General features: G+C 49.0%; 1 protein-coding gene across 2 annotated transcripts in view; it reads right to left on the bottom strand.

Annotated features, from left to right (window-relative positions):
* ERI3 (ERI1 exoribonuclease family member 3) overlaps positions 1-24,458 on the bottom strand; it is a 117,701-nt gene that overhangs the window by 38,760 nt on the left and 54,483 nt on the right. Inside the window, exon 6 of one of the 2 annotated variants that reach the window (XM_057390617.1) lies at positions 18,871-24,128. The exons of the other annotated variant lie outside the window; for it this stretch is intronic. Within the exon in view, the coding sequence (XP_057246600.1) occupies positions 23,991-24,128 (138 nt within the window). The 3' untranslated portion in view covers positions 18,871-23,990. Of the gene's footprint in view, positions 1-18,870; positions 24,129-24,458 lie in introns of those variants that run through there. 2 annotated transcript variants of the gene reach the window in all.

Genomic DNA, 24,458 nt, shown 5'->3' with positions numbered 1-24,458 from the left:
GCGGCCATGGCCACGGGCTCACTGGAGCTGCTGGGACACTGGTGTCAGCCACTTTCCTGCCAGCTCTGTGCCCACACAGCCACCAGCAGTGGCACAGACCCCTGTCCTGTCAGTGCTTATCTTTAAGGCAAACTGTGAGGAAGTCTGAGATGTCCCTGGTTTGCTTGCAAGCTAGAGGATTTCAAAAAATGCTATGAAACCTTTTCTGTGAGGAAATTGCATTACTTTGTCCCTCCCTCTGGTTCAGTTCAGGTGTTGCAGAGCCTGGGTTGCTCCCTTTTAGGTCAGACACTGAAGCAAGGCCAGGATCCTGTGGTTTTTCATTTTTATCTGCATTTTAATTGATAAAAATACAGGCATCTTTTAAAAAAGCTGTTTTTAAATGGTTCTGGCAAAATGTTGATTTGGAGAGAAACTCAGTGTTTCTGATCAGCTCAAAACCACTCAAACAATGTTTACAGAATAACTTTCAAGCAGCTTGAATACAATTATTTCCATTCATACCATCTCCTAGAAAGGTTTTCCTTTTTTCCTGATTTTGTTTGTAATTCTGTGAAGGCTACATTTACCTCCCTGCCAATGCTGCTCTGAAGTCAGATGATTATTAATTATATTTATTTACTTATACAATCCCATAGGCATACGCAGTAGCTCACAGACAAATACCGCCCTGGGTCCCTGAAGGAGGGATCTCGAATTAAAGGTAAGCAGATAYTCCTGTGATAAATGTGAGCTAACAGCAGCAGGAGATTAGGAACATACTGTGTTCCCATGCATAGAACCAGMACCATGGATAATCCACACCTTGTTAAACAAGTGCTGGTGTGGGGAGGTAGGTCATTAGCTAACCTGCACCTCACATATCCCGCAGAAAATCCAAAAACCAGAAGTRGGAATGAAACACGGGGTACTGAGATGACGCATGCGCAGAATCACAGCATCTGAGGCCGGCTTTATAACAGAGCAAAWAAGGTCTGAAAGCAACCTCCTGTTGCACCAGGTCACAAACCTTCCCAGGAGCTATGACGCATCTGCCTCAGACTGCAAGGAATTTGAAACGAGAGCTCTGTTGCCTATTTCTGACACACTGGGGGACAAAGACAGTCCCCTGCACTGGGACAGGAGCACACAGAGGGTGTGCCAGTGAGGSTGGGCAGTCCCATGGTGCTGCTTGCTGGTACTGAGTTCAGTCCACCTGCCCTTGCTGCACATCAGTGCCCACCCTCAGGGAACACTGGGGTCAGCAAGGCAGCAGCACCAACACATGGTGCTCCCTGGAGTTTGTTTAGGCTGCTCACCATGGATTATAAGCAGCACAACTGCAGAGAAGATGTTCCAGGGGGTCAGAAAATTCCCAGAACTGGAACTTGTCAAGCTGATGTATTGATCTAAGTGGACTGAATAATGCTCCATCATTTATTTATGGGAAGTGCCCAGCACAATTCACAAAAACTGGTGTTCGTCAGTCACATAAAGGCAAAACTAAACACCCCACAGCATATGAACAGGCACCTGCTCAGAGGTCAGAACTGGGGAGCCCCACAAATCCTCCCCATACACAGAACTGGAACGGAGCTGGTCCTCACAGAGCTGCCAGAGCTCTGCTAGGGCAATGTGCTGATGTTGGCAGAGCCAGCCTGGTCCTTTGCACACGTGTCGATGCTGTGACCTCWTGGCCAGCTCCTGGCCCCTCTGCCCTTTACTAGAGCTGCTGGCATTGCATCACCCTGGATGCTTTAACTGAAGAACAGGAGGGAAGCAGACCTTTGTGCTTTGCAGTGGTGTGAGCACRTTCACAAACCACAGCAGCAAGAACTGCCAGGACTGGCAGAGAGCGTCCTGCCTGACCAGCTGGGCAGCTAAGTAATTTTATTTTACATGTCCYACTAGGAGGTCTTATATGCTATGTTATATCTAATTGCAATTTTAATATTGATACAGACACTTTCAGGCAGGGAGAAAATATTTCTTTTCGGAAAAAATYCTCCCAGGAGCAAAGGGGCTCAAGCGGTCTGAGAAGATGCTGAAGGGTGGGCRCTAAGGAATAAGAAAAGTGGTGGTTTTTGCTGAAAGTTTCTGTTAAGAATTTCAAAAAGACACCTGAAAAAATACATGCTTTTAAATAGACAGAAAGAAGCTGTGAGAACTCCCAGCTGCCCTTAGCTTGGGCAAGCAGCAGGTMCCAGCTGTGCTCCCCCAGGATCAGGCTGGGCACAGCTCCCTGCTGATCGAAGCTGAACCCMCTGACATTTCTGCAATGGAGAAAATGTGTTTGAAACAGCAAAAGCATCTTCCTCCTCCTGTCATGTCAACTCTGCACTGCATCCACGCAAAATAAGCATTTCCCGTCTAAGTCCCCTTATTCCACTGCTGCCACAATGAGATGTCAAGGTTTTATATTACCTCCTATGGTGGAAAGAAAAAAAGAGGTCATGTCTATGACTGTGTAGGCTTTTTAACATAGCTTGAAATGTTTTTAGCGACTATAATGTTTTGGGGCTGGGAGTATCTTGCAGGACATCCCTGAATAGCMCCCAGGACACTGGAGGCTCCAGGGTGTTTCCATTTTAATTGCATGCCAGTCCAGGAATGAAAGGTGGATATTTTTTGTTGGGATTTCTTGCTATGCAAATTTACCAGCATGATAYGAGGCAAATGTAACACCACTGAGGGGCTGACCCCACTGCCAAATCATTTAGTAGGAGGCTCCTAGAAAGGATTGAATGCAATTAAAGAAGARGCAGGTAATGAACAAGCAGCTTGCCAACCCCCAGCTGACAAGAGCAGAACTCCTCTGTCGCAGGGAAGGTGCAGAGGAAAGCTTGCCTGGCAGGATGGAGGCACAGAGCCTGGGATGGCTCTGGCAGCRCTGGAGCCTGCTACCCTCGCTGGCTGTCAGGAGGCAGGAGCTAAACCCAGGTGTAACGTGTCCCTTTAAAGCAGTTTAGTCAGAAGTGGTGCCACATTCACAGCTTTTCAAGTATTTTTAAATCACTTACAAAAGCAGGATTAAATGATCASGAATTCCATTTAATAGGACAAATAAAGAAATAACAATCTACTCCATCAGCCCTGTGAAAGGCAGGTTTGATTTAAGAAAAAAATAAATAAAAAAATAAGTATAAAAGAGGGAGAGAAAAAAGGAAAGGGAGGTGGAAAAAAAGGATAATGTGTGTTTACTCAAGCAAAGAAAAAAATATTTAAGTGATGTAGGGGAGAAGATTGCGGTAACTAGTGAAGAATAACATCGTCTGCTTTGCTGTCAAATCACACAAGAATTTCAGTAATAGATTCTCATTCTGACACTCAATTCAATTCGAAGGTGATCCTGCTTTATCCCAACACATCAAATATTAAACACTCGTATTAGCCAGGGTGCCGTCGCCTTTCCCGGCTTAGACGCGGCAGGAAGCTTTTCCCCCTACTTTCTCTCACTCGCTATAATATTCTCAATGTTATCTAAACATGCCTTCATACACTGGGGTTCCTTATCAATCCCATTTGGGGAGGGAGGGGGTTGTACTTAAAATGGTATTAGTTTGGGGGGCTTTTATTATTATTATTTCCAAAGCTTTTCAATTTTGTGTGGAAAAAGCTTAGAAAAAAGAGGTGGAGGGAGGGGAGGAGGCGAGAGAGGGAGAGGGAGCGCGGGAGCGAGAGAAAGTATAAAAAAGGGAAAAGCAGCCAGCAGCTCTTGTTTGACTGATGCCTTTCAACAAGGGCAGTCTAGCTTGTCAAAGCCCAGGCTCGAGATGAATTGGCATATCTATTCAGCCTGCCTCTGGATGTCATGCAATACAGTTTCATATTCCCAGATAAGGCACGATAAGCAATTGCTGCCCTGACACCAACTCCATCCATCCCTGCCTTTCTGTCCACGCATATTACAGATCTCTGCCGCGCCACTAATAAGAGGCATTTAATTTTTACAAACACAGTGGCAAGAGGGGCCTCCAGACTGACCAGGTACAGCATCAACACCACTCATGTTTAATTAGTTTTTCTCAGTGCATTGAGAAGACTCATGAGTGGTACTGGGTGCACAAAAACAACTTTTGCCCAGTGTAGCAGCTGTGAACTTAAGCCTTGAATTAAACGTCTGTGCCAATCATTACAGGGTGGGGGTGACAAAAGCATTTTGTCCTTTGCCAAAAATACCTGCAGAACACTGCAGGACATAGTTTGGCTGGGGTCTGGACATGGGAGGATGCTGGGGAAGGAGTGAGCAGTGCCCTTTTTTAGGCAACATAGTCTCCAGAGCACAAACCCTCCAAGAGCTGTGGGGGAAAGGAGAAAACTGACAYGCTGAATAAGAGGACACCATGCATGGGGTCTAGCCTCACTTGGGTGGAAGTAAGAGAAAATGGGAAATTCCTGCCAGTGAGAGGATGAGATCTGGAAAAAATCCTCTCATGTTGCTGGAAAGATGGTGGGGCCTTGCCTGGTACTGTGCCCTCTTTACACAATGGCTTTTCAGAGAACAGTGCCACACAGCCAGCTTCCCTCATGTCCTGGATGCAGGGAGCCTTTGGTAAGCCCAGCTGGTGTCCACTTCAATCCATTTGCAAAGCTGCTTGTTAGAACAGAAACAACTTTATGCCTCACATCAAGGAGTAAATAAAACAAAAAAATGGTCTGTTTTTTGAAAGGCGAGTGCTGGGCACACAGGAGCTTCCTGGTTCTGCCCTCCTTTGGGAAATRCTTTACAGAGGGTAAGGTGCCCCCAGGCCACAGGAGGAGGACAGATCAAGCTTAAGGGAAGGCACCAACATGTCAGAGAAGATGCAGAGGATGCAATGTAACTGTATGTGCTTTCTCCTTACTAAAATAAGCAGCCCATGCCCATCCGTAGGAGCTCTGTAAAAGGGAAACTGAGGCACACTATGATCTCTTGCCTTGCTCATTCCCATTCAGATGCACCTGAGCAGCCTCAGCCTGCATGTGTCCCAGCAATATCTCAACTCAGCCACAGCTGTACAAATTCACTGCCGAAACTCCTCTGAACTTCAGGAGGGGCAGGATGGACCCTTGCAGCCACCAAGAGCCCCTCTCCAGGGTGCATTTGGATGCTGTGGTCCCATCAGGCAGCAGGAAGGTGTCCCTGCTGCTGTGTGGGATTAGCATGTGCCCTGGCTTAGGCTGCAATAGAAACACGCTGGCGTGCCTGACTCCAGGGTGTCAAAGTGCCAAGCGGTTTAGGCTTCACATTTCCCTGTGTTTGAACAAGAACAGTCTTTGCCTTGCTCCCAGGCTACGGATTATCCTGGATAAAATGTTCTCGACTGCTGTGTGCTCTGCGGCTGGCGACACACTAGGTTAATGCTGTGGAGATCTGGGTCAAAGCCCTGGGTTTGGTCACAAGCAAAACAAAACTGTAGGTCTGGGCTCCTGGAGGGCTGGAAAACRGAGCTGGGTGTGCATAAGCCAGTGCTGGCCCAGGAGAGGGGACAAGCAGAGCCAGAAACCACCAAGAAAGCAGCCCAAGGATGGGGCTGTTAGCAGGACCAGGGGGTCTGGGCTTGGGAGCAGAGCACTGTGGTAGGAACCCAGGGGCTGCTGCAGAGACAAGGGGCTGGAGGACACATGCACAGTGCCTTTCCCAGTGTGGGACAAGTGGCAGAGCTGACTTCTCCKGGTGTCCYTGCATTCCTGGYGGCACTGCAGGGTGACARACCCAAGCTGGGTTATTCTGATGCATGCATTTGGCTCCCAGCACTAAGATACACAARCAGCTCCTSATCAGYGCCTGAAAGGCAGARACACATGACGACATGGCAGAYGGGTTCCAGGGAGTACCTACACGTGGCTGATTTACCCTTCCAGCCCTGGAAGGACAGGCTCACATCCTGCAGTGCTATCCCCTAACCACCCCAGCCCCTGTGGGGCCAATTCAAGCAGGAAAGCAGCGCTAAGCCTTTCCCCACCGCAGCTCTGTGGCCAGCAGAGCGGGAAGCTGGGTATGATACCAAGGAAAACCCACAAGCACACTTCATGGATGATTCACCACAGGCACAGAAGCCTCTCCATACAGATGGGAATGGATTGGTGTGATTCTGGCTGCTCCTGGGGAAAACTGGGGGTTCAYGGGGAGGGAGCAGATGCCTCTAACTGTGCTGGAAAACAGGCAAATGTTGACACTGCCCCATAATCAGACCCAGCGTCAGCCCCTGTACACATGAGGACAGAAATGAGCATGAGGGGGACCCAGCAGATGCACCTTGCTGCAGAGCTGAACTGTCAGGGCAGCTGCAGGGTGGATACATCTCACCCTCCTTGGATTTAACAGGAGATCAACAAYCACCAAAGAGAGCTGCATTTCTRCCATATTACAATAGGGTGGGTAACAGTACCCATCCATCACTCTTCTCTTTCCAGGGCCAGACGATGGCTGTGATGTTTGAAAGTGCCCCACAGTCCCCCAAACACACACCCCTTTAATCTAACCCCAAGCCTTTCCCAAGCAAAGCCAGTGCTAGGCTTGCTGTCAAAACCTTCAAGCCTTCCAAATGGAGCATTTCCCCCCCTCAATTTCTATCTTTACACACGCACACGCTCGCCTCTCTCTCGCTCGCTGTTTAATTTCCGTGTGAGAGGGAAGCAGGTGCCCGTGCTCCCGTGAGCTCTCCCTTCTCTAGGATTTTTTTCCCTTCTTGGATCCTGCCCCATTAGTTTAGTGCCCAGCCATCTGCGACGTCTCCTGTAATGCTGTCCCCCTTGTGTACCAGGGAGCTTTTCCATTAGCGCCTTTAATATTCTGACACCTTAGCACAGGCTGCTATTACATTCAAACACTGATCGCCCTGTGAAATTACATCGCAGGGCTTGCTAAAATGGAATTGTGTATAATCAGGCTCCTCCATGCACTGTCAGTCCCATCACAAATACAACGTAAAGCAGGCTTATGGATGGGCTTAGCAGCTGCTACAAGTGTATTTTTTTTTTACTAGATGAAGTATCCCTTATTTAAAGCATTTCCTTAAGAAAAAAAACCAAAAAACAAACCAACAGTGAAAGACAAATCAACAGCTGCTGCATTATGTTAACCATACCACTGGTCTCTTAAAACATGTTATTTAATAAGGTAGCTATCTGTTTATCTATAACTATATCAAACAGAGAAGGAGGGTGAGATAAAGATAGTTAAACAGACAGCCGAGGAGATATCTGCCACTGGGAAATAACAGCTAAATAAAAAGTACCATTATTTACTCCAGAGTGGGGAGGAGGGAGAGCCAGCAATTTCCTCCCAGTGCTGCACAGCCTCTGGTTCATAGGGGCAGCCTGTGCCAGCCTGCACATGCCCCAGCTCACCTGGCTCCAGCCCRCTCACCTCCCCACAACCACAGCAGATAAATCTGGGGGAGAAAACCCCAACTTGGGACCTGTGTACCGAGGCTGCAATGCAGGAAAGGCGAGACAGGGCAAGAGGCCGTTCTGCTGCCAGGAGCTGGCCTGGTGGGGCAGCCCCCCACCTCCATAGAGACTGAGAGCAGGTCAAATTAAGGCAAAATTGGCCACAGCAGAGGGTCTGGGTGCATTTCTGCAGGGAAGACTGGTTTTTGTGTGACCAGCACACAAGGGACCAACTCCCCAGCTTTTTTTTTTCTAAATTCCAGCTAAGGAAGTGGTGGATTAGGACAAAGGTATTTCAGGGGGATGCAGGAACCGGCAGGGAGACAGATGATGTGTTAGAGAAATGAGCTCCTGAGCTCCCCAGCTCAGAGTTCAAAACGCTGCCTCTTACCATGCCCTAAAGGTTATTCTGTCTGTCTGCTGTGAAATGCGACGGCACATCACCTGAAGGGAGATTTCCAGAGGCGTTGTGACCCTTCTGCTATCTCCTCCGAGAAGCCTCTGCAGGAATGATGAGATTGTAGYTCATTTCCACACACCTTGAAAGAGCCGGGCTGGATCAAACGTGCTGAAAGCAGAAGCAACACATCCCTGGGACTCATCTGTGCCTCCTGGCAGGGAGCRTGCTCTTGCTGTAACGGGCTGGGAAACTGTGTCCACCCCACTGAAAGACCAATGCTCTGACATTACCTTTCATCCTAAGCCAGGATGGAAAAGCCAAAATATTGTCTTGTTTCACTGTCTGCTGGAGAACTGCAAAGTAAAAGCCAGTGACAGAACTGTYGCCCTTTGGAAAGGAACGATCTATTCCTGTGCAAAACACTGCTGTGACATTTTGACTCCAGTTTTTCCAGTGTAAAACAAAGCCATTTGTCCAGAACAGACACATTGGACTGTGTGCACAGTATGTTTCAGCATATGGTGCTCTGGACATTTTTGGCACGGACACTTCTGGTGATGGTTCAGCTGCTGTGCACAAACATGCCAGATGGGGAGGATGTGACCACAGAGGGCAGAGACCCACRGACAGGTGACCAAGAGAAAAGTGTACATCACAGGGGAGTTGATGTACAACTGCACATCTCTTCACGCTGCAGGTGCCAGATGAGACAATTCAACTGTCTGGTTTCCAAGACTTGACATTGCCAAGGCTAGGTGCTTGCAAGGTGGCAGCAAGGGAGGGATGCTGGGTGACCAGGAGCTTCACATCTCAGTTTCATATTCTGTTTGTAAAACCCAGGCCCTGGAGGATGGGAAAGAAGTCAGAGTGATCCTGCAGGACCTTCTCACCACTTCTATGCACCTCCCTGCACGTCTTATCACACACGTCTCCCTCAGCTCAGATCCTACAACCCTTTCCATTCTCATGTCCACCAGCTCAGGTCTTCTTGGGACAGATACATGACCTTCTCTAAAACACCTGTGGCTCAATGCAGAGAAACTGGTCCATATACAACAGATCAGAGAGGTATGGAGATACCTGTCCTAATCCTTCTTACATCATCTCCCAGACAGCAACCTCACAGGAGCAAACCCAAGTTTTCATTGCAGAGCAACAATCTAACAGGGCTGTTAGAGCCTCTGAGTGCTACTGCTCTGCAAGAATTGAAAAAGAACAGTTTCTCTGCACTCCCACAGAAAGCAAAGCTGCTCAACGGAGAGGCAGCTGGAAGAACGAGAGAAAAGCAAGAAATACAATGCACGAAGCATCAGGGAAAAGATCAATAAAGATTACTAGGGCAGCAGCCCATCCCCTGCCTGCGTTGGAGGCTCTCATGGCTGCAGTGAAAGAACACCAAGGAAAGCTAACAAGGTGTTGCTGTGCCAGTGCCTAGGGATGATACCTGTCTAATCAAAGGTAGAGTTTACACTGGATCATCTAAGCAGCAGCTCTTCCTCATGATTATTGACTCAGGTCAGGGTTGAGACTGAGGAGGTTAAAGCAGAGGCACCTCTAAGAGCTGTGATGGATGCAAACACCAGGCAAGCAGCCCAGCCAGCAGAGCCTGCTGGGGCAGCAGCAGCAAAATTGAGGCTCCCCAATTTCAGTGGAAGAACAAACAGAAGGAGATGGTCTGAGGGGCTGGACAGCACATCATGAGAGAATCAATTTGGAGAGAGGTTATGAAACTAGAGAATAAAGACGCCTGCAAGGAGAACATGAAAAGAGGCTATTAAAGGAGGCATGGGGGTATGAACCACAACAGCTATGGCCAGGCAGGGGTTTGGGGCAGGACTGGCTACATGGACTGGAAAGGAGGCACCAGCACCACGTTTCAGTCCTGAGAAGGTGACAGAGGAGATTATGTTACAGTTAACAGAAATGAAGGGCTTTGGGCCTTCAAGACCTCAACTCGTGTCTTCCAAGGGAGCTCAAGGCACCTCCACRGCTCTTTGGTGCCATCAGGCTTCACTGACCTCCTGCCAGGCTGGGCTCCTGCAAGGACACAGAGTGCCACCATCCTTTCTTGCAGCCGGCCAAGCAGGGTCTCCTTACTGGGCAAGCCAGGACACTTTACAGTTATGGCTTTTAACCGTGCCTACACTCTCCTGCAAGGTGCTGGGAAGGGCTGTGACACCCAGACACATGGATGCCCCTGCTCCCTRTGGAAGGAGCCATCACTGCTTGCCACTGCTGTGGCCTGGATTCTGTGGTTCTGCTGGCTCTTCCCTGCCAGTGAGCCTGGGAAACACCACCAGGATTTGCCGAATTTCTGCCTGCTGCTGATACAAGGCTGCAGGTCCCCAGGAGCTCTGCCCGATGGAGTTATTACTGAGCATGTGAGGGATGGCCCCCACACAGCCAYGGTGCAAGGACTGAGCTGTGGGGTCATGGAACGCTCATCCCACTCCCTCAGCATCCTTCAGCTGCCCTCAGAACCCACTCCTAACCTACATGTGCTGTCTCAGCTCTGGCTGTGGCTGGTGGAAAGACGAAGAACAAGTAGGAACAAATGTACCCAGAGAAGAGCTGTTTTGCAGCTGAGGGTTGGAGGGCTGAGATGTGATGAGGAGGTCCATGGGCTGTCCAGAAAGCACTTGGCTGTGGACCACTTGGCTTTCCCAATGCAGAACCACGACAGGCAGCCTGCCACTGCCACTGTGCCAGCGAAGAGTAAGAGGCTGGTATGGAACAAGGTGTCCCAATTAGCTCTTCACTAATCTAATTAGATCTCCGTGGGGAGGACTAGAGCTGGCGAAATGACACGGCTGCCCCCCTGACCAGACACTCAACCTTTCCCGCCTGCAGCATTTTATTTTTCAGATTTTTAATTTGCAGCACCTTTTTTTGTCTGGCTCAGCAGAACCTGCCCTGGCTTGGGTCTTATTGCTCCTCACCAGCAAATCACGATTACATGTGTGCACAAACAGGCACTCAGTGATCACACATGGCATCTCAGCTCTCCGCTCCARTGTCAGGGAACAGGTGCTGGGGTTGCAAATCAGAGGTGTAAGGAGACATGGGGCACCAGAAGGCAGARCTGATCAGGAGAACGTGGCAGAGCACACCAGGTCCCTCTTACTCCCTCCCTGAATGACAGCAAGCCATGCAAGCATGCCTGCCCTCCCCACTGCTGCCCTGCACCACCCCAGAGAGCTGGCAAACAAGCTTCAAACCAGACYGCTCCTTGTAATCGGAGTCAGTCAGTGTGTGTGTTACGCTTGAGTTGATGGCTGGTGTTAAATTCAATGCCTTGAGTATTGATTTCCTTGCACATCCCGGACTTTGTTAAAGGGTTAGCTGTGAACTGAGATCAAAGGGAGGTTAACTCGTTTCTCATAAGTGGTAAAACAGACCTCTAGCAAACCCAGGCGCTGGGCCTCCTCTGTGGAGGATGCTCCATGCATGTTGTTAGCTACCCCAGTCAACTCAAAAGCCAGATAAAGTCACAAAGCTGCCTCAAAGCAGGGAATAAAAATGATCCCAACAACTCCCCATGGACCCCCAAGTTATTATGAGTGCACACTGGAGAYGGGTAGCGTGGGTTAGCAACTCCAACAGGGAGTTGCCCCCCTTGCTTGGCCACAGGAAGAAGAGGAGAAGCAAGTCTTTTCAGCTGCACCCCCAAAGAGGCTGCCCCTGGGGAGYTCAAGAGAAAGGCAGAGACCTCCCCAGGAAGACTGGGGTTTCCTGGAGCTATGGGTGGTAGAGAGGGAGGGCAAAGTGCTGYTCCCCAAAGGGCAAGGACATCGCACCCTTCATGCCATGGTCATGTGTAGAGGACAACTTGAGCCAACACCACCATCAGCATCACCTCAATCTGTGTGGCAACATGCCTGCTCCATTTGACTTTACTCTCTCCTTGGCTTTCCCTGCCCCATAGAAAGAAATTTTGGCACTGACAGCACCAAAATCAGCAGACTTTGCCAAGGCAGTAAGACCTAAGCACACAAATAACATGACGCTAACAAGCTTTACCTTTGTAATTTTTAAGGGATGGAGGCAGGGAAAGAGGTGTAGGAGACAATCTGAAATTGTTATCACTAGTATTAATGAATGCCCAGAGGCACTGAGCAAGAAGCATCCATTTCAGACGAACATCTGTCAACAGTAAGTGGTAAAATTTCAAAAGCAGCTATGGTACTTCAAAGCCTGGACTGCACCAGCTTCCCAGGAGGCTTAAGCACCCAAGTAATTTCTAACAGTAGGGCCCTTGGCCCCTAAGTCATCTGGGCACCAATGCTATTTCTCAGCTGCTGTACTCCAAGATCTACTTGAGCACAATACAGCTTTCCAGCAGCCACATTTTTCTTCAGACAGATTCACTGGGTTTCATTGGCACTGCACCTTGCACACCAGAGTGGCACCATGTTCAGTCCCCACCTGTCCCAGGCAGCTTCAGCTGCAGAAATTACAGTACACTTTGCCCCCACACCCCTAAAAATCCCAACCCAAAGCACACAGCAATGCTGGTGGCATAATTCCCCATGTCCTGCAGCATTGGTAAGGATCACAGCCCATCTGGGGAGCTTTATTCCTCAGTACCTGTAGTCACACCTCACTATGAGGTCCTGTAGTGCTAAACAGGTACTCTGCCACCCTTTCTCCCTTCTCCCAAACTCCTGCCACCCAGCACTGCCCCAGCAGCCAATTTGTTTTTAAGTGAAAGGTTTATATCAAAGTGCTTAGGGAATATCTGCTCAGTGCTCAGCATACCAAGTGCTGAAGATTTCACTTAAACTCTCAGCATCTGTGTATCTCAACTAAATTAAGCTATTTGCTATAAAAGAGCACAATGACAGTAATGGAATAATAACAGCATTAATAAAACACAACAATCCTCGAATGAGAAGTGGACGCATCAGCTAGCTTCAGCCAAGAGAAGAAGGCTATTTTAAAATCACACAAAAACCATCTGGGGGTGGAGAAAACCAACAAAAGCTCCGAAACTCAGAGGTCAGACTGAAATTATGTTTTTAACCTCAAAAGAAAGATGCTTGCCAGAGTCTTCCCAGCCAGAGAGCTCCCACTCCAGCTGGAAATTAATTTCCACAGCTCCCTGAAAAAGAGGGGTGGGAGCACTCTCTGTGGGGAGGACACAGAATTGAAAGCCCAAAATAGCAATGTTCCCCCAAACATCAGCAAGGTTTGTTTTGGGGAAAGACACATTGGAGCAGGGGGCGATGCTGTGTTGAACATGTGAATGTTGAGCTAGTGACCAGGGCCAGATGCTGGTACATCATTATGCAAACATCCAGATGTCTCAAGCACACCATACTGCCATTCCCCTTTTGGCTGGAAAAGTCGCCTTCACTCCATCCACAAATTCTTCCTCTTTCCTTTGTTTGGCATGAGGATGAGATTAAACACAGCCCCTTCAGTTTCAGTCACCTACACACTGTGTGTTCCAAAGATAAAATAGCCCTGGGACCTGAAGCAGAGTTGGGGACAGGAGAATCTGAGCCAAAATTACAGCTCTGCCCCCTTTACAGGATGAGATTTAGCACGTGGTAATGATAAGAGCAATTAATGTGCATTAAGCATGTCATCATTTATCTCTGAGGTCTCGCTTCAGCCTCATCCTGTCCAGGGCAACACCCCAAGCTATTGCTTGCTTTGTGGGTGACCCTGGGATGGGGAGGAGATGGAGGAAAAGGAGACCTCTGTGTTCACCATCAGCTTCTCACCATTTTGAGAAGTCGCATGTTTGTGCCAGCAGCAGGCAGGGTCTTCATGTTTCTCTTGCACGTACATTTCTCTAGCCCAGGCTTTGCCCTGCAGGCAGCAAGAGCCGAGTCCCTTTGCTGCCCAGGCTCTGGTTTAACTGGCTGCCTCTGCAGAGGGTACATGAGAGCTGCTCCTCTCCTCACCCCAGGTGCCCAAAGCCCATGTGCAGATCCCCTCGAGGATAATGTGGCAGAGACAGATGTCACCTCTTCTCACTGACATGGAAGGAAACATGACCCAGGTCACAGTTGTGCAGGTGAGCTCACCACTGCTCACCCTTCCTCTGTGGCACAGCCCAAACCACACAGAGGCAACTKAGTTATCCCTGACTCCAAAAACTGCATTAGGCAGAAGGTGGGGAGCAGCTGACTGCCTTTCCCACAGCACAGTGAATATCATCTTTGGGTMATTTTAAAAAAGGGCCAGGAGGGACCAACAGGCCAGTGCCATAGTCCCCATAGTGCCAGGCTCACATGCTGCATGATGGCTGGAAGGCTTCTGGGTACTGGTCCTTGACACATGTCCTCCTGCTGGTCCCYGGAGCAAACAGGTTCAACTCCACTGAACAATCCCCTCCAGGCGATCCTCCAAACCTGTACCTTTCTAAATTCCTACAGAGAAAATGCCAAAGCAGCAGTTGTCCCACATTTGAACAGGCTGCAAGTTTCTTTGTTTTCATTACAAATTCCAATCCTGATGCCTTTTTATTTTTTTTTAGCCATTTCTGCTCTGCCCCCCGGAGGTGCTGCTGTGATTGAATGAAACACGACCCCAGGCTCCAATAAGTGTATTTCAATTACATCTGTCACCATGTAACAATGTAATGATATATCATGTGATATTAAATCCATGGTAATCATATCAGCGATTTTTTTAATAGTGCACTAATCACATTATTACATCTCAATAATTAACAACAGAAGGCCTAAAAATCTTGGATACAAACTAGAAAGCTCAGAGGGTCTGCAGCTCCTGCCTGGGAGAGCCCTAAAGAAGAGCAGGATGGCAATTTGCTGCCAGGTGGTCATGGCACAAGGAGCAAGGGCACGAGTTTGGCACTGGCATTGCCATACAGAGCATCCAGGTAAGACCAGATTCTTTCACAGTCCCAGGCTAAAGGAGAAGCAAGTATTTTGGAGCTGGAAGAGACACTTGTACATCCCATCTCGCCCAGCATTGCTCCCTTCTCTTCTGCTGCTCCTGCACTGCCACTTTTCCTCCAGCAAACCAGCTCCTGCTCTGGTAAGTGCCTTGTGAAGGTGTCATCCTGAGGYAGACAATGGTGCCCCACTGCAGAGGAAAGGGCAGTGTTTTGAAAAGGAAGGATGATCCTATCTACACATCCTTACCAGGCTGCTGGAAAAATGGCATCATTTTCCTTCTCCCCTTGTACCAGCTTGAGATGTGATTGAGAGAACCCCACCTCACAGAGTCTCTGGAAGGCTTGAAGTCATGGTGATTTTTTAAGCAAAAAGAATCTGTCAGCTTCAAACTGAAAACTGGTGAGAGTCCTTTGGAGGGACAGTGGTCCTCTGTCCTCACCACCTCCACYCAAGCTCTCGCCTCCATGGCTGGAACTGGGGCTGGGGTCCAAAGCACTGACTGACATACACATCCTCTGGTGGGGAAAGGAGTCACCCAGTTTTGTGTGAGCAGGCTGCTTCCCCCAGCTCTAAGSTGTATTTTCCTCCTTGCAGGATGAGGGCGAAGGCAGCAGGGAGCGGCAGGYGGCAGCTGGTGCAGAGTGCCAGAACGTGGGGAGTCCCGTGCCGCACCGTCCCCGGCTGTGACAGAGCTTTCTTCCAGTCACAGCCTGGTCAATCTAGCAGTTTCCACATCACAAGCTGATCTGAAGAGAGCCTCATTACCTTCCTTAAAGTTCCAGCCAAGCACTTATCTCTTAAAGACAGGATTTAAGAAATATTTGACTGATCATTTCTCTCTTCATTTAGTTTGGCTGCTCTGAACCAATTCAACCTGTGAAGTTGAAATAGTGAGAACAGGAGGAAAAGTGTGAGCAGTCACACCACACACAATGTCCCAGCTCCCCTGCCAGCTCTTCCCAAAGGGACACATCCTGGCTCAGCCTGATTGACACAGCCTCTCCTGTGCCAGGAGTGGCCATGGAGCATTTCCCAACACTAAAGGGGAGACATCTCTTCCTCTCYACCCTCAATGGGATAGGCTTTTGGGGGATCATTAAATCCCTGGCATCCAGACTGTACCCTTATGCATGCTTGGAAATGCCAAGTGTATCAATCCCAGACCTGGGAGAAAAGGATGGAGAGAGGGATGAGCCAGGATTGACAGCACCACCATCCCCACATCTTCAACTGACCCAGGACAGGATATTTCTGTGTTCTTCATCTCCTTGTAWGCCTTCCTGCTATCCCACTTTACAGCTCCACTGTGCCCACAGCCATGCCACACAGCAGCAAAGGTGTCACACACCCRTCAGTGCCCTACTCTCTCCCCATGGGGACCAGAGCCTGCAGAGGGGCTGGTGGGAAGGTCACAGAGAGGTGAAGGGGCTTCCAGGGCCAAGTGGGAGTTGCAGCATCAAACAAAGAGGCCCTGCCAGTCATTTAGGGGTGATTCTGCCAAGGGCAGGCAAGACAAATGGACAGACACCTCGCTGGCCAAGGCAGCGCAGTTGGACTTTCCTTCCCTCATCTCTCTTCTWTTTTTTTTCTTTTAATTTTGTCTTGGAAGCCACGATCCTTTAAAGATGTGCACGTCTCATTAGCTCTACCTTGACAATCATTACCGTTCCTGCCAAGGCAGGAGCAGAGCTCAGCCCAAGCACAAGTCCATTACCTTGTAGTTAAAGGGACATGGAAAAYCCTGGGCTGCCTGGTGGTCTGACTCCCCCTTGGAAGTGGGATTGCTCCTGCACACTGCTGTTCCCCCTCCTCTATTGAGCAATAACCCCCAGTTTGACCCAGGCAAGATGCAAACCTTGCAGTGACGGGTGGTCCTGCAACCACCACCAGGCACTTGCTGCTCCCTTGGACAGGGGTGTGTAGGGCCAAGTCCATGCTGCAGCCTCTGCGGGGAGGGGCACTGAAGAACCCAGACCTTTCCCAAACATTGCATGTGGTCTTTACATAACCACATCTCACTACAGCAAATGCATGCTCTTGGGTGGAACCACAAAACCCGAGCCCAGCCATGACCAAGCAGCGAGCCCAAAATGTCCATGGAGGTCACATAGAGGCTGGAGTAAGGACTCCCATGGAGGACCCTGGGACAAGGACACAGTCCCCACATATCAATGCCTGGTGGGAAACCTCAGTGAGCTCTGTCCTTGCTTCAAAATGCAAAATGAGTCTGTCCCTAGCTTTTCTGCCTCTGCAGKGTGCAGTGTGGGCCACCTCATACCCAGAGGTGGGGATGAGGAAGGCTTCAAGTGGGTGAGCATACAGTGATAGGTGATCCCAGGAAAGAACCCTACTGATTAAAGATGCTGTCCAGAGTGCTGTTTTGGTTCATAGCTGGGCCCGTGGCTGCTYCCAGAGCCTGCTTTGCTCCACCCCAAGGCTGAAAACAGGGAACTCGGCTCATGTTATGAAAGGGGAGGACCCCTCCCTCAGGAGATCTCAGGGCAAAGACCCCCAAAGCAACTTCTGATGACATACCCCCTGCTTTCTTCYAGCTCCACAAGGGCTTTGAAGCCGGGTGCAGTCCTCGGGAGGTAAACACTGCAGGGTGCAGCCCTACAGAGATGCTCCTRCTTCTTTGTGCCTTGCAGGATGGGAGCTCTGCTGCAGCCACACTAACTCCTCACTGCTCTCCACAAAGCCACGGCAAGAGACAATAACGGACGGCCACGGCTCCGAGCCACACTCCAAGAAGGATCCTACCTCCACACAAGGCTGTCCAAGAACTTGAMAGGACTCTGTTTGAAAAAGATGTTGAAAGAAATGATCTCTTTAAGTGCAATGGGAGATATTTGTCTCTGATTTACCCTTGGCTTTTTGCTCTGGTTCAGGTAGGAGCGGTGTGGGATGGCTGGCAGATCTGAGAGCATGGCACGCCCCAGCGGGCAAAGCGAGCAGTGCGGAGGAAGGCGCGAGTCAGTTTGGAGTGCTCCCCATTTATCAAACTCACGCAGCCCGCCAGCAGAGCGAGTCTTTCCATCATTACAGCTCTCAAAATCCGATTCATACCACTAATCCTGCCTTCATTCTCCCAGATTAATAACATCTCTTTCAACCTTCACAGTGTGATAAATAGACAAAGAGAGAACAAAAGGAGAAACAGAAGTGAGAGAAAGAGCCAGAGCAACTCCACATAATAAAGAGAACCAAGAAAGGGGAAAGGAAAAAAAAAGGGAAAAGAAAAGGGAAAGAAAGGAGCCGGCACACTTGACTCTGCCATTTACTTTAGCAGATTCTCCCCAAGAGCACCCTGCGATCCTTAAAGAATGTAAAACATTGCTCAAAGGAAAGGCTCGTTAGCAACCCTGACCAGCCCAGGTTTGCTGGAAATCTTTTCACTTCCAACCTCCGATCAGGTCAGCACTGAAAATGAGTTTGTTGGTTTCTTGTCCTGCTCCTCCCCAGACTCCCACAGAGGCAAAGCCTCCAACACAAGCGCTCTCCTTTACTTAAGGCACCAGCTTCTCGAAGAGGAACAGGAGGCCTTGGATGGTGTCTGCTCCAGGGCTGTCCCAGCAGCTCAGCAAGCCCCAAACAGGCTGGCAGAACACCAATTGTCTGACACAACAAGGGCTGTCCCAGAAGCCAGGGACCACGCACCGAATTTGGGATGGGGATGAAGACCAAAACCATGATGACAGGAGCAGAGCAGATGTGGAGCCCCATGCCTTCAGTCTGGCTGGAGGGCCAGAGGAAAGGAGAAAGCTGCATGAACAGTGCAGAACTGCAGGGGGGTGTCCCAAGCCCCAGCTCCCTGGGCTCACTTCTCTGTCCCCACCTTGTCCCCTGGGAGGGAGCTCCTATCCCTGCCTGTGTGGCACAGCCCAAAACCACATTGGGGCCACTGGAGTCCCGATGATCATTGTGGAGCTGCAGTCCCCCTGCATGCTCATGGAGCCATGCCTGCTCCAAGCAAGGGAGTGGCACTCACAGGTACCCCATCCCCAGCATTCCTCTACTCTTACTTGCTCAGAATCAACTGAGCCCCTGGAAATGCTGATCCTACAGCCCAGGACCCCAGAAAGCCCACCCCACCGGCCCTGAGGCACATGGATGGAGACATTTAGCTATTTACCACCCATGGCCTTCACCAGAGCTGTGCTGTTCAGCTCTTCCACTCGGCCACGCTGTATTGAACACTCCATACACTCTCCAAGTTATTTTAATAATTAAATGTTTATTGGCACATTTTTCCCATACTGCTTCCACATTTGCCTGATTTTCTTTCCAGTGAGCGACTTCCCTTGGTTCAGTTCTTCTATAGGATGCACACCTGCAAAACATTTCCTCTGCTTTCCCCCCTAAGGATCATCCATCCCCCTCGCAGCCCATCCCTGCRGACTCCGGGCAGGTGCTGTGCATACTGAACACCACCATGCCGAGCCCAGATGAACAGCTCAGGCAGAGCTCTGGATTTCTGGCCACGATGGTACTCTATAATGGCACTCTCAGCCCCCGTGCAGAGACTGGGCTAGGTTGTTTTTTTTTCTCTCTTCTTTTATACTGTTCCATATTACTCCGGGCTTTGAAGTACAGAGAAAAGCAACACTCAATGTGCCTTTTTTTTTTTTTTCTCCTTAAACCTACCTTTATCATAGCAAATCTTTTCCTTCTCYGCTGTGTCGCTGGAGATAGATATCAAGCAAAAAAAATGTCTCCCCTTCTAACAATGGGTTTCCCTTCCCTTCTGAACTTCAAATAGAAAACTCTTATCTACAGSCACAGTTGACCAGAAGAAGAAAAGAAATGAAAACAGACATATGAACTGAACCCGGGCTCTCTTTCTATTCACTCAGAAAAGCTGTGCTGGGTTCTTCACACAGAGATGCTCTAATGTGTTTATAGCAAGTATTTACTCACTTCACTAGCTACCCACCCACCATGGAAACCCACCTTTCCTCAAGAACAATTCTTCTCTGCTCCATGTACCCTTTTCAGTCTCTTCTTTGCCTAGCAAATTCTATGCACTTGGGCCATCCAGCACAACAAAGCCTACACCTAAAGCTGGWGACAGCAAGAGCTCTTCAGACTCAGCTAAGAGTAACTGCAGCGATGCCCCTGGCACACAGAAGGCATCACTTGTGTATAGTAGAAGCTCTTTAAGTGACAGGATGGATCACAGGTCAGACCTTGCTGGCTGTACTTGCATAAGATGCCTTGCACAGACTGAGACCAGGCTGTTTCAGCCACCCATGACCTACTCACACCTCTGTGCAGCACCCATGTGGCACTACTGGTGCCAGMCAGTTCCTCTGTGTTTTTTATCTCCCTTTGAACAATCTTCTTGCCTGTGATGCAGCTGCTACAAGGAAAAACATATAGAACCAGAGAATTTCTTTTCCATCCCTACTTTGGACCCTGGGTGCAGACCTCTCCTGTCCTGGCTTTCCTCCCCTTCAGCAGCTTGGGATACCTTGGGAGAGGCACTGCCAGGTCCCTAGCTGGGTTGAAAAACCACATACTGGGACTACTGAGGTCCAGATGTTGTCAAACAACCTTGCTCTCTGCCCAGTAAATAGAAGTTAAAATGTGAGCACTGTGCTTGACAGAAACCATTTCTCCCAAAGTCACAGTGCCAGGACCAATACCCATAGCATGAAACACAGCGAGGCTCCACTGCTTTCCCCACTCTCAGTGTGTCCTGCTGGGCCACACGTGCTTCTTGAACCATTCCTGCTTTCAGCCTTGACAACCTTGTTACACAAGCCTTGGGGAACAGGGCCTTACAGCCCTGGAACACCTCCTGGCTACAGCCACAGAGCTCCTGTTYCTTCTTACCCTCTCAAACCCACCCTCAGCTCAGTCATGAATTYATTTACAAGAGACTGCTGGACAGACAAACTGTCCTCCCCACACATGGCACCATGGGCTCTGCCACCAGAGATGAACACATCTACTGCCACATGCTGTCCCCCAGTCTGCCAGGGGAACCACAGTAAAGACATTTGTTGCTGGAACTGGAGTCAAATTCCCAAATCAAATGGGGCAGAGGGCGGAAACTTTCCAGATAATTTTCCATTAGAAATAAGAAGTTTCCTTCATCAAAAGCCAGATCTCATTCTCCTCAGGGGAATTTGGAGCTTCTKGCCAAAGGGAGGATGAGCTCCCACCTGAGACATGGGCAGGAATCCTCTGCAGTCACACTTGGTAACAATGTCCACATCCAAGCTCTGACTCATTTGGACTTGGAGATAGTTCTGGTAACTCTACCTGGCTCGAAGAAGCCCTCAGCCAGGAGAGCCCATCCTGTGGYCCCAGCAGCCCAGCAGGCTCTACTGCGGTACCCCACAGAGCTTCCCAGGCAGCAGCATTATTCCCTTCATGTTAAACTCCACWAGAGTCCCTAGTCCTCTTCCTGTGGGGCAGTCTTGGTGTTGCAGAAGGCTCCTCCCTATGGAGCTACAATGGGAAGATCCATCAGACAAAGCACCTTCTTTTCAAGCTGCCTGATGACAGATGTTCAGCCAAYGGAGCAGCGGGATTGGCAGAGCACCGCAGAAGCGCTTTATAATTCCTGCTCCTCACCTCCTTCCTCWGCGTCTCCTGGGAGAGCCACGATGATGAACGGTGACATAACTGACTGTTCCCAATCAAGGTAATGTAAGTAATGACAGCTGACGTGATTCCTGGAACGTGCAGGCGCTACTGGCCCACGTGCCTTGCCTACCACAGGCAGCACCGCCAGAGCTCGTGGAGGGASAGGAGAGCGGAGCATGCAAGTCTGGCTGGGGGACAGGGGAGAGAGAATCCCAGGACACAGATGCTGYCTCCAAACCAGCTGCAAATAACTCATTACATCAGTCTGCAAACACAGCAGGAGCCAAAGGGCGACAGATAGTGCCTTATGTTATGGATCAAACCCCTGCTGGGCTGTGTACAATACCTGCCCCACACCTGGACACCCATCAGATGACACCTAAGACTGTAGCACCCCTAGTCCTTAGGAGGTGGCTTGTGGGGATCTTGTTTGATCCCTCAAGGTTCAGCAAGCTTTTATTGTTCTGGCCCTGCCCCTGCTCCCCCCACCATCAGTGACTATCTGGAAACAGGAACATTAAGTCAATAACCTGGACCTCACCTCCCCATGCAGCTGGTGCACAAGCAGCAATATCTCATCTGAACTCAAGGCAAGGGGGTGCAGCAGCCCCAGACTGCACACATGGGTGTTCAGAGACTCACAGCAGGGAAGAAAACWCTGCAATCTCATACCCGCAGTCCCCTTCCAGAGCCTTGAAATTAGTAGGCAAATTTAACATGCAGAGAAACGACCGATTAATAACCCAGCATTGACTTAAGAAGACCTTGAATAATACATAGTGCTTGTACACGGAAGGGGAAAAAATCAAGTCCTTGTGCCTGTCAAGTGTATCTGCCTCCCAAGCACCGATACTTGATGAGAAACCTCCCTTCCTGCCAGCCACAGTTCTAAGCAGCTCTTTAGAAATGCCTTTTGTTAAGATGAATGGCAAAACTTTGTGCCCAGTTAGACTGGCACTTGGACAGACCAAAGTATGGTGTTATTTTAAATGTAATTAGTACTGCCAGTTWATAAAGTCCCTTTACTCCTGCCAAGCAGAGGATGACGTTGAGCATTTGGAGCCTTAACCATGAGGCTGTCCCAGCCTCTCCTCCAGCCTATCTGCAATGCAATCCTCCCAGCAGCTTGGCCATGTCAAGGAAAAGTCAGATGCAAATAGACAAAAGGCTGGCAGAAGCTCAGCTGCAGGTGCTGGGCTCCACCACACCATAATGACAGCAGATGAAGCTATGAATGAACTATTTCCTTCTGCAGCTTGATTCCAGTTTCTGCTGTTTAATGCTGGTTTTGGTGTGAGACACTGAGCAGTGGTATCAGTATCCCTGTGTGGTGCTATCTATTTCCCTTAAAAAAGATGGCTGGAGAAAAATTTGCTCCCTTTTGAGAATATTTCAAACCAGATCTAGCTAAAAAATGTTGTTTACCTGGACAACAGCCATTTTTGTCTAGGGGCTACATACAAAATGACCATTGTAAGAGGGGTGGAATGCTGTAGAGAGCAGGTATTTGTGTAGCACGAGTGAAGTACTGTGTATCTCAAAGGTTTTAATTTTTGAGATGGGGAGAAAAACTGAACAGAAGCTCAGGCAGAGGTTTCCAGCAACTAGTCATTCTGACTCTTGTAGCTGAATGACCCTCCTGTGCGGCCAGCCCACAAGGAGGCTGCATGGATTTAATGCCTGCAAAGAAATTTGAAAGTGAAAAGCCTTGTGGATGAAGTCCAGAGGCAGGGAAGGAAATGAGACCTAATTTCTGTTTCAATCTCTGATATGGATTCACAGGAAAAGCATCCAATCCTCCATGCTTCAGTATCCCCACAATAACACCTATTGAGTGGTATRAGCCTAAATTCATTCATGTCTTTAAAGAGCTTTAACATCTACTGCCTGAAAACCAAAGGACTATCACTACGCAAAACATGAGCTGTGTACAACACAGAGTTGGAAGGCATTTAAAAAAGGAGCCACCCAGTGCAAAACACACGGGGAAAAAAGTGAGCARGAAACAAGATTTGCCTTCTTCAGATGTAAATGAGTGCCAGCTAGCAGCAGAGCTCCAAAGACACCCATTTAGCACCAAAAAGAGTTTCCACAAAGGGACCCAAGAAGAAAATGCAATAAACAGGCTCAATTCTCAGAGTTTGATTTCCAGAGCAATAAGCACAGAAACTGAGCCCAAAAGAAAAGATCTGTATTAGACTCCAAATCCAATCATTCTGATAATAAAGAAAARACATCTGAACTGGTGCAGAACTATTTCCAGAGAGAAGTTTGTCTCCCCATCCCTTTAACATCCTGCAGTGGCTCAATGGAAAAATACTTAAGAAGTTGCAAGTTTGGTCATAATGTGTAAAAAGCCCCTGAAATGCGACATCATTTACTCTTCTGTGGTATTGCTCAGCAGAGCTAATAAATCTTGCATGAGCAGAGCTGATTCTAATTTTCTAATATGAAAAGGCATTTGGATTGAGAGAGAGGGGAAGATAAAAGTGATTGAATCTCCAATAGCCCAGTGTCAGTGACAAGAAACATCCTGCTACGGACCCCAAGGAAGAATGGCTCCCCCTCCTCCCCRAAGCACAGGCACACTCACCCGCTCGCACATCCAATTCTCCCTGCTTTCTGCTCGCCACGTCTCAGTCTCCCCTATTGACAGGACGTGGTTTTAAACACAGTTACACAAGTTATCATTTCTGCCTTTTGATCAATCTGAATTTTCAGGACAATTACCCTCTTAATCAATGATTGCTATCAGCAGCCCCTTGGATTCTTCACCAAGGCAATCGTGCCGCCGGGGCAGACAGCGTGTGCATATGCAATGAAGCTGCGGGGAGGCACAAGTCCATCTTCCCCTGACGTAGTCGTCGGCTGAAAGGGTGGAGAGCTGTGAAGGCCACTTCAAGGAACACCTGACGTAAAAAATAAGCGGAGGGAATTAAAAGGGACGTTGTGTGAGGTTATCTGTGGCACAGCTGGGCTGGGGGGATCAGGGACCTGCTGAACATAACATCGAGTTGAAAAACAAGCCAACTAACCCAACAGATTTAGCATCCACCGAAACCATATATTTAAGAGCTATCTATAGCCAGCACTAACCACTCCTAATGAGGCCAATAAAGCCAGTTTCCAATTAGAGACTGAAACACTAGAAGAAGGAAAGGCAGAGAGGCAGCTTTAAAAAAATCTCTGAAGATGTGGGATTTGGATATGAGGGTTTCTTTTTTTTTTTTTTTTTTTCA

This window comes from Malurus melanocephalus, unplaced genomic scaffold, assembly GCF_030028575.1.
Source record: "Malurus melanocephalus ecotype Western Australia unplaced genomic scaffold, MMel_1.1 scaffold_28, whole genome shotgun sequence".
NCBI lineage: Eukaryota > Metazoa > Chordata > Aves > Passeriformes > Maluridae > Malurus > Malurus melanocephalus.
The sequence above is the reverse complement of the archived record's forward strand: the minus strand, read 5'-3'. Positions and strand labels throughout refer to the sequence as shown.